The following is a 10,642-nucleotide window of genomic DNA, read 5'->3' as shown; positions in this document are numbered from 1 at the left end:
TCTTTCTATTTAGTTATCCTATTTATATAAAATTCAATTCTGAAATTAATTCCTTATTCACATCCGTGTTAATTCCCCACACAGTATATACTTTCTCTCCTAATTCGACTTTTAATGTCCTCCCTTTTCATCTTTCTCTTCTTCTCATTATTCTTTTTCTTTAAAGAGTTCCTGGCCTTCCAGGACGCATGCGCCTTTGTGTCAGGCGAACTCGGTATTCAAACAATTGATGACGTCAAAGGAAAGACAGAAATGCAATAGTCATTCTGCAAACACGCCTCCATAACCTCTCTCTCTCTCTCTCTCTCTCTCTCTCTCTCTCTCTCTCTCTCCTCTCTCTCTCTCTCTCTCTCTCTCTCTCTCTCTCTCGTAATCATTCTTTAGATAATAATTCTTATATTGAAAACATATTACATGTAGATGTGAGCTTTTCAATGGATGTATAATTTGAGAGAGAGAGAGAGAGAGAGAGAGAGAGAGAGAGAGAGAGAGAGAGAGAGAGAGAGAAAGAGAGAGAGAGAGAGAAAGAGAGAGAGACTATGGGTTCAGGGTCAACTCTGATAATAATGCTACCTACCATCAAAGGTCAAGCAATGGTTTTATCATTCTATAATGACAGCACCCGTCTAAAGTTTCATTCTGTCATATTTCCAAGAACAATTAGGGGTGCTACTATAGTGTGAGGTCTACCGCCATATGTAGCCTACCCAGGTGGAGGGTGAGGGCTACCGCGTGACCAGCGTCCCAGAGCCTAACCATCGAACATGTGTAGGCCTACTGCCCAAATCCATCAAAAAACGTGACCTGTCCACGTGACCTGCCCATATAAAAGGAAGCAAATGGAGCTCCTAAATACATCTTTAACAAACAATTTTACTCCACCTCCTGCTGGTTGTCAATATAAAATGTAAACCAAAGCCTGTGTTACATATGGCATCTGCAAAGCCTGTGTTACATATGGCATCTGAAAAGCCTGTGTTACATATGGCATCTGCTGTTTCATACCTTTACACCTCCATGATCACTTAAAAAGCAACGTTAACAATGAATACTGTACTTACATTTCAATAAAAAATAATTCATGGCTGTATGCTATAATATCGGATATTACCTACCTTCTGAAATACCACATAGGCAACAATGGGAGGGCTACTCTGCAGTCCGATAATTCATTCAAATGATAGATTTAGTAGATCGGAGAACTAAGTCCTCCGAAGGATATTGGGAGTTAAATGGCAGGACAAGATTAGAAATGAAACTATACGAGAGATTACTCGAGTGCCATATGTGGATGAGATCATGATGAGGGGTAGAAAGAGATGGTTTGGGGATGCTCTTCGCACTCCTCTAGAGAGATTAGTTCACCAAACGTTCAACTGGGCTCCACAAGGCACTAGAAGAGTTAGAAGATCAAGGCCTACATGGCTGAGGACTATGAAGCGCGAAGTGGGAGATGATGAATGGAGAAGTATTGAATTAAAAGTTTAAGATAGAGACGACGGGCGAAATCTAACCGAGGCCCTTTGCGCCAATTGGCGTAGGAGGAGAAGATGATGATGGTGATGAAGAATTGGTGTCGAATAGTAACAATTTGATTGGAATATTAAGAGGTATGAAGAATCGTTCTTTTATAAAAGTGGACCAAATTAAACTGTTAATCTCACCGGGAATTTAAAAAGAAAAAAAAAAGAAGTCGAAAAGCGCATTCTACTCTCATATTCTGACACGAATCTAAAAAAATACCAAGAGGGAATTAATAGACAAAAGATAATCCCTTATTCATGAAATAGTATGAAGGAAATAATAAAAAAAGAACGACACAAGTTACTGGCACATTCATTCCTTCGCTGTCGAATCATAGCTGAGTCCCTGGTGTAGTAATAACGTATGAATTCGTTGCTTTTAAACACGCACAGAAAATGGTCATCAGCAACTCATTGACCCAACCATAGAGTCTGTCATTTACCCTTATTTTGTATGGACTATTGCTATTCTTGGATATCAAGGCCAATTGCGCACACACACACACACACACACACACACACATATATATATATATATATATATATATATATATATATATATATATATATATATATATATATATATATATATATATATATATATATATATATATATATATATATATCACTTGCTAAGCTACAAAACTTGGAAAAGCTGGATGCTATAAGTCCAAGGCCTCCAACAGGGAATACACAAACACACACACACATCTATATCTATATATATATATATATATATATATATATATATATATATATATATATATATATATATATATATATATGTGTGTGTGTGTATGTGTGTGTGTGTGTGTGTGTGTAGCCTACTTGCACGTCCTTTCCCATGTAACAACAGGTAAACCTCTGCATTTTGGACTTATACCATATAAACATATTCTATTATATATAAATATCTAAACCAAGATTAATCATATTGAATCACTCTGTATAAATTCTTTCTTATTAAAGATCGAAATTTTATGTCTTAGTTTCTACCGCAGTTTTAGTCTCCAAATTATGATTTTTGGTGAAGATTTTTATCAATTGAAAAAATTCATATACATTTTTAAATATCTAATGTCTGTTATAAACGTTGTAAAGGCTACCTAATACTCACAATCTTTTTCCTTCTCTTTTTATGATTCGTTCAGACCAAGAGCCGTTGGTGGCTTCTTACACCCCTTGCAAGATGAAAGACAACTGGAGAGTCTTCTACCTGATACCCAAACTTTCGTTTACCTCGGGAGACTAACCCTTTTCAGTGACGTCACCGGACGAGAGTATCCTCGGGAGTTTTATCGTCGAGTTGATGATATAATGTAGATAATCAACATAGTTATTTAATATGTAAAATACCAACTTGATAAATATCAACTGTATATTTGCTTTTTATCACCGAAAGATATCCATTGCGTAACTGAGATTAACTAAAAACTGGCTATATAGTTGCGTTCATTTCATGCGTTACATGCATCATTTTTAACTATTGTATAATAGTTATTTAATTTAAATGCCTGGATTTTATTCTACGACAAGGCAGAGCAAAGTCTAGTAACGTGTTGGTAAACTCCAATGTATTTATATTTTATATATGCTGCAAAAGAATGGAAGTTTGTTAACTGTGATAGGTCTAAACGAGGGAGTTTGTTGCCACGTCAAAATAAAACAGAAGGATAGACCTATATGGAACCACCTCATTAAGCCCTTACCCCTAACAAAGATTTACACTAACAAAAAACTGCAAATGCAACACTCATGCCACATACATATTTTCAATTACTGAATTGTGGATGAACTCCTTATGCAAAGAACTTTCTAGATATTAGCTGTCTCGTACACCTACACAAAACGGCGTCTCAGTTGTATTGTGTACACTGGCACACTCTCTCAGCCATATGAAATGAATCTAATAATTTCAAATGTTTCTTTCCTACTTACTTTTAACCCTTATTCATATTCAATTCTGTTCACCATTCTTTCTTCATGTTCAAACCATCTCGATACACACTGATCCCTTTCATCCAATTACTTTCCCGATGCTTATACAACACTAGGATTTCATCTCGGCAGCTCCAACCTGTTTATTTTACATTTATATTGAACATTTTCACTTCACTTCCATAGAGAAGAGATGACTAAACAATCACTTCTGAAAACAAAAGTCTTTACAAAATAACTTTCACACAACAAGCTACATTTCACGCTCCACATATATTTTTACTCCTCTCTTATCTTATAGTTAATATCTATAAGAATCAACTGCTTCTCTTTCACCACTAATCCACCTTCCTTGTTTCTATTTACCAGAATAATCTTTACCTAACATTTACTCTCAAATTTCTCTTCATGCAAATTATTTCAGTTTTTCCCTAGTCTCTGCAGTTTCTTTGAACTACCCTCAGCTTGTGCATCATCAGTAGAAATTAAAAATTCCACTCTCCATGTTTATTCATTCTCTCATATTACTTTTCTTATACTATATGATCAGTGCCAAAGGCCCCCCTCCAACCAAGCTAGGACCAGGGAGGGCCAGGTAATGGCTGCTGATAATTCAACAGATAGACCTATAGGCTCCCCCTAAACCCCCAACCTTAGCTCACAAGGATGGTAAGGTTGCAGACACTAAAGGCACTAACGAGTCTGAGTGGGACTCGAACTCCCGTTTGGCAAACACCAGACAGAGACGTTACCAATCAGGCCACAACAACCCTGGCATGTTTTTAGCTCTCTTGATTGGTTATACCTCCTCTCTTCTAATTATAGTGCCATAGTATATCACAGGAGCTTCCCTAGCCTTCTCCTTTACATTACATATACCACACATTCTTCTTATATATTGCCTTTCCTTCCGTTCCAGCAGTGATATTCCAGCAATGCCTCTCCCCATCCTCATCTTGGTTCTTTCGAACAGTCATTTCTCTTCCTTCCGAAGGGCACAAGTTTCTGTCCCATACAATAGTATGGGCCTTAACTGTATCACAAATGTAAATTTTAAGTCTTAATGGAATTTTCTTGATTAAAATAACTCCAGTTACTTCTCTTCATTTTGCCATTCTTTGCCACTCACTATCTCACTGCTTTTCCAGTACCTCCCTCCTCTGTTATTATTGATCCTAAGTAAACTAATTTTTCCGTTTTAGCACTGTACCATCTTCCTCTTAAATGTTTACTTCATGTCTTTCTCTACGATCAATCACTATTTCTGTCTTTCCAATGTTCACCTTCAATCCTTTCCTTTCTAGGGATCTTTTCCATGCTAATAACATCTCTTGCAGTTCTTCTTCTGAGTTTGTTATAATGATTAAATCATCAGCAAATATCAGTTCCCACAATTCTTCACGGATGCTTAATTCATATGTCAAAGTGTCAATAATGACAAGGAACAGGAATGGACTCAGAGCTGATCCCTGATGGAAACCAACCTTCACAGGAAATGCCTGTCTCCACATACTTTGTCGTTGGTGTTCTTGTCCCCTCATACATCATATTCTCACTAACCTTACCAACTTCTCCAGTACTCCTCTCTTTCCCAAACGCCCATAGACTAACCTCTTGGTACTGTGCCATACATCTTTTCAAGATCCATAAAACAAATGTAAACTTTCCCGTTCCCATTTAGATACTTCTCTTGGAGTTGTCTTATTATAAAGATAGCCTCCAATGTGTTCTTTCCTTTTATAAACCCAAACTGTACCTCATGTATGTTTAGCAGTTCTCTCAACCTTCCCTCTACTATTCTTTCTAGTCTCTTCAATACAAGGTCCAAAAGCTTTATTCCTCTGCAGTTCCCACAATTTAACATGTCTCCCCTTTCTTTATACACTTCAATCATCCAACTATTTTCTCAGACCCTTGGTATTTCATCTACTGTACATCCCAGATCTTTTTTCAATACTGTGTGAACCCACTCTTTGCCTAGATTCCCCAATGCCTTAATCCTTTCTATAGTTATCTTTGACTTTCCTGCAGCTTTATTTAATTTTTCATTTTATACTTATACATTTACTAAACTTTTACTAACTCATTGCATCACTCCATTCACAAATACATTAAACAGCAATGGAAAGATAAAAACTTGGTTCTCATGCTAACTTTTACCACAGCTAGTCACTCTCCTCTTTCCACATTCTTACATAAAAGTTCACTACTATCACAAGGTTATTAATTATCCTCTACTTATTTTCTGTATTATACTTTATCAACAAACTTCATTACCTTTCTATCAATTACTTAATTAGTTTTCTTTAGGCCCATGCATAGCCACATTTATCCTTTTATGCATAAACTTATCTGGGTGTTTCATAACAAAGAATTGATCCCAACACCTTCTGTCCAGTCTTAAGCCAAATTATACATCCTTGATTAATGTTTCATTTAGTTGCCTTACATCTTCCCTATTAAACCAGAAAATTTTATGCTCTTATCATTTAAAGTTGTTTTACTCCATTTACCTTTATACAGTCGAGCAATTATACTTTTCCTCATTTAGGGTTGTGGTGGTCAATGCAGTAACGTCCCTGGCTGGTGAATACCAGACTGGGGTTCGAGTCTCGCTCAAACTCGTTAGTTTCTTTGGTCGCTGCAACCTCACCACCTTTGTGAGCTAAGGATGGGGGGGGGGGGGGGTTGGGGTAGCTTATAGGTTTATCAGTTGGGTCATCAGCAGCTATTGCCTGGCCCTCCTTGGACCTAGCTTGGGTGGGGAGGGGGGCTTGGGAGCTGATCATATGTATATATGGTCAGTCTCTAGGGCATTGTCCTGCTTGATAGGGCAATGTCACTGTCTCATGCAACTGCCATTCATGAACAGCATTTATTCCTCGGGAATCTTTCTCTTCCAAAGACATGACCAACACACCGTGGTCAGCCACTCATTTACCTTATTAACTGTTCACTCAGCAACTGTCTTACAATTCCATTCATTCTTGACATCTTCCCTGTCTCCAACTCTCTAATTGCCCTTCTTAAATTCTCAATAATCACTCCTCAAGCACTCTCAGAATTGCATGAGCCCTTTCAACTCTTGGATCATTTAGCTCTTCCTCTCTTCTGTCTTCCACATTCCACAAATTTTTGCTCCGTTTACTCAGAACTGCATTAATTTCAGGCAACCCATTTCCATTTGCATCCTATTCCTAGATCCAATAGTTCACAACCTTTCTCTGTCAGTTTTATTCAATGTATACTTATCTATTTTATTATACATTTTTTATCTATTTGGAGAGAGTGGCACCAGAAGAGTACATACCTCGGATTACTTGTTATGTCTATAGGGATAAGGTCACTACCCTTACCTCTTCGTTTACCTTGACCCTATCAGATGAGAGAGAGAGAGAGAGAGAGAGAGAGAGAGAGAGAGAGAGAGAGAGAGAGAGAGAGAGAGAGAGAGAGAGAGAGAGAGAGAGAGAGAATAACCTTCTAGGGGTTAAAGATAACCCAAAGCAGCAATACCGAAGGATTTAGTTTATGGGGAATGGGTAACAACAAGACTCAGGAGCTAATAAAGTGAGCGAGACATTGAACTATTAAGATCCCTAATTTATATCAGTTTTCAACCTTGAAAATGATGGCTACAATTCCACAGATGGGTGCTAATCTCGAAGGATTCACACGTCGTCAAAAACTGAACCTTTATAAGGGTTGTCCGTAGGCTCATTCACAATTTACGTAATTTCTTATGTAATATACGCTAACGTTCTGGATGCTGTTACCCTAAAGGTTGCATAACTTACATATTTAGTTTCAACATTAAACCGTTTTTCCTAATAGTGGGGAATGGTTTTAGAGGGAAAAATAAACCAATAGTCACTCCTACAATAATCCTTGTATATTACTTCTCTTGTAGTTTATCTATTTCCTTGTTTCCTTTCCTCACTGGGCTAAGTTTCCTTGTTGGAGCCCTTGGGTTTATAGAATCTTGCTTTTACTACTAGGGTTATAGCTTGGCTTATAATAATAATAATAATAATAATAATAATAATAATAATAATAATAATAATAATAATAAACGGTTGAATTGCGGATGAGCACCGTGTTTAATTGGTAAAAATTAGTCATTTCATACATAGAGGGCTCTTTAATAGTGCATCAAATCTTTCTGCAAACACTGCACCATTCACACCTATCTTGAGTTTGAGTGCACTCTTATACTTCTTTTAAAGGCTGCTCATGAATGACAGAAGCATGGGACAGTGACGATGCCCTAGCTAGCAGGACAATAACCTAGAGACTGACCATATAAAAATATGATCAGCTCCAAAGCCACCTCTCCATCCAAGCTAGGACCAAGGAAGGCCAAGCAATAGCTGCTGATGACTCAGCAGGTAGACGTATAAGCTTCCCCAAAACCCACATCCTTAGCTCACAAAGATGGTGAGGTTGCAGACACTATTAGAATCTATCGAACCTAAGCAGGATTCAAATCCCAGTCCAGATCATCTTCAGGTAGGGACGTTTCTAATAGGTTACCACAATTCTTCTCACTCCATATGTACTATACAAAAATTCGACCTTAATGGCTGCAACGTATTATTTTTCATTTGTATTCATCTTAATTCTACATAGAAGAGTTGGCTCAACCCTTTTCTGTTGAATTCCTAACTTTAATTCTACAGAAAATTAAATTTTTAAACATTCTTTTGTACACATTTTGCTTCCTTTCTTGTTTCTATTATTAAGTAGCTCGCCTTTCCTCTCATCTTGCTAGCAATCTTTATATTACTAAATTTAAACGAATCAACCCCTTTCATTCATCCACCATCCATAGTTACATTCATTACTTCATATTACTTGTTTTCAATTACTCTTATTACTTCACTTTTACTCATATTTACCATCAACCGTTCACCAAGTGCAACGTTCGTACATACATTAAGTGTAAAAATGCATTATCAATAACAACCATAATAATAAAAAAATAACAAAAATGATGTGGAACACACTGGATTTCCATGAGAATAAGTCCTAAACTCTACATTTAAAATATTCTTGAAGTTTTATTCCAGCTGTGATCAGATTGTGGAATGATCTACCTAATCAAGCAGTTAAATTGGTAGAACATCAGAATCGAATTTTTCATGTTGAACAGGCTGACATGAGTTTCTCTTCATAGTTTATATATGACAGATCGTTTTGAACGTTGTTACTGATCTTAAGATACTTTATATTTTTTATTCATTACTTCTCATATAGAGTTTATTTCCCTATTTCCTTTCCTCACTGGGCTACTTTTCCATGCTGGAGTCTTTGTACTTATACTGTAGCATCCTGCTTTTCCAACTAGTTTTGTAGCTTATCTAATAATAATAATAATAATAATAATAATAATAATAATAATAATAATATATAAACAAATAATGGGACATCTGGTAAACCTATTATAGGCTCAAAATTAAAAGGGAAATATGACAATGATCCAGTAATGAGCCTCATATCAAGATAAGATACATAAAAATTATGTAACCTGAAATATCATCATCATCATCATCAACATCATAATCATTATTATTATTATTATTATTATTATTATTATTATTACTATTATTATTATTATCAGTTAGGCTACAACCCCAGTTGGAAAAGCAAGATGCTATAGATCCAAAGGCTCCAACAGGAAAAAATACCCCAATGAGGAAAGGAAACAAGGAAATAAATAAACTGCAAGTGACATAACAAATAATCAAAATAAAATATTTTAAGAATAGTAACATTAAAATAATCTTTAATATATAAACAATAACAAATCATAAAAAGGGGAAGAGAAATAAGATAGAATAGTGTCCCCAAGTGTACCTTCAAGCCAGAGAACTCTATCCCCAGACAGTGGAAGGCCATGGTACAGAGGCTATGACATTTCCCAAGACTAGAGAACAATGGTTTGATTTTGGAGTGTCCTTTCCCCCACAAGAGGTGATTACCATAGCTAAAGAGTCTCTTCTATCCTTACCAAGAGGAAAGAGGCCAATGACCAATTACAATGCAGGAGTTAATGCCTTAAGTGAAGAAGAGTTGTTTGGTAATCTCAAGTGCTGTCAGGTGTATGGGGACAGAGGAGAATGTAGATAGAATAGGCCAGATTATTTGGTGTATATGTAGGCAAAAGAAAAACAATACATGACTAGAGAGAGGGATCTAATATAGTACAGTCTGGGCAGTCAAAGGACCCAATAACTCTCTAGTAGTAGTATCTCAATGGGTGGCTGGTGCCTTGGGCAACCTACTACCAGAAATGAGAAAGATAACAAAATCTCGGACATAAACTCAACAAATAATCAATCCAGCTGAATGATAATAATAATAATAATAATAATAATAATAATAATATTATTATTATTATTATTATTATTATTATTATTATTATTATCCAGCTGGATTGATTATTTGCTGAGTTTATGTCCGAGATTTTGTTATCTTTCTCATTTCTGGTAGTAGGTTGGCCAAGGCACCAGCCACCCATTGAGATACTACTACTAGAAAGTTATTGGGTCCTTTGACTGGCCAGACAGTACAATATTGGATCCCTCTCTCTAGTTATGTATCCTTTTTCTTTCGCCTACACATACACCGAATAGTCTGGCCTATTCATTCCACATTTTCCTCTGTCCTTTTACACCCGACAACACTTGAGACTGCCAAACAACCAGGGATGTGGTAGCTTATTGGAAACATCCCTGACTGGTGATCAGCTGGACTGAGGTTCGAGATCTGCTCAAGCTCGACAGTATCTTGTAGTGCCTGCAATCTTGCCATCCTTTTGAGATAATGATAGGGAGTTTGGGGGAGCCTATAGGTATACATGCTGAATCATCAGCTTCCATTGCCTGGCCCTCCCTGGTCCTAGCTTAAGTGGAGAGGTGGCTCGGGTGCTGATCATATGTGTATATAGTTAGCCTCTAGGGCAATGTCATTGCCCCTTGTCTCTGCCTTTCATTAGAGACTTTTAAATGTCGCTGGTAGTTACATTAGTTGACTGTGGTGGATTGTAACCAGGCTGGCAAATAGCGTGAGGCCAGCAGTCTCATCTTGAAAGAATCTTTAAACGGGAAACAGTGTAATCTAATGATAATGATGAAGACAATAGACTTGTCTTTATCTCTTATAAAGTACAAAGTCATGAAAAT

General features: G+C 36.7%; 1 protein-coding gene across 1 annotated transcript in view; it reads right to left on the bottom strand.

Moving 5' to 3' along the window:
- Positions 1–4,972, bottom strand: part of LOC137656325 (ileal sodium/bile acid cotransporter-like) — a 34,524-nt gene extending 29,552 nt beyond the window's left edge. The window contains exon 1 of the mRNA XM_068390498.1: positions 4,694–4,972. Within this exon, the coding sequence (XP_068246599.1) occupies positions 4,694–4,972 (279 nt within the window). The remainder of the gene's footprint in view (positions 1–4,693) is intronic.
- Positions 4,973–10,642: the final 5,670 nt, after the last annotated feature.

This window comes from Palaemon carinicauda, chromosome 17, assembly GCF_036898095.1.
Source record: "Palaemon carinicauda isolate YSFRI2023 chromosome 17, ASM3689809v2, whole genome shotgun sequence".
Taxonomy (NCBI): Eukaryota; Metazoa; Arthropoda; class Malacostraca; order Decapoda; family Palaemonidae; genus Palaemon; species Palaemon carinicauda.
Note: the sequence above shows the minus strand (reverse complement) of the source record. Positions and strands in the feature narration are given on the sequence as shown.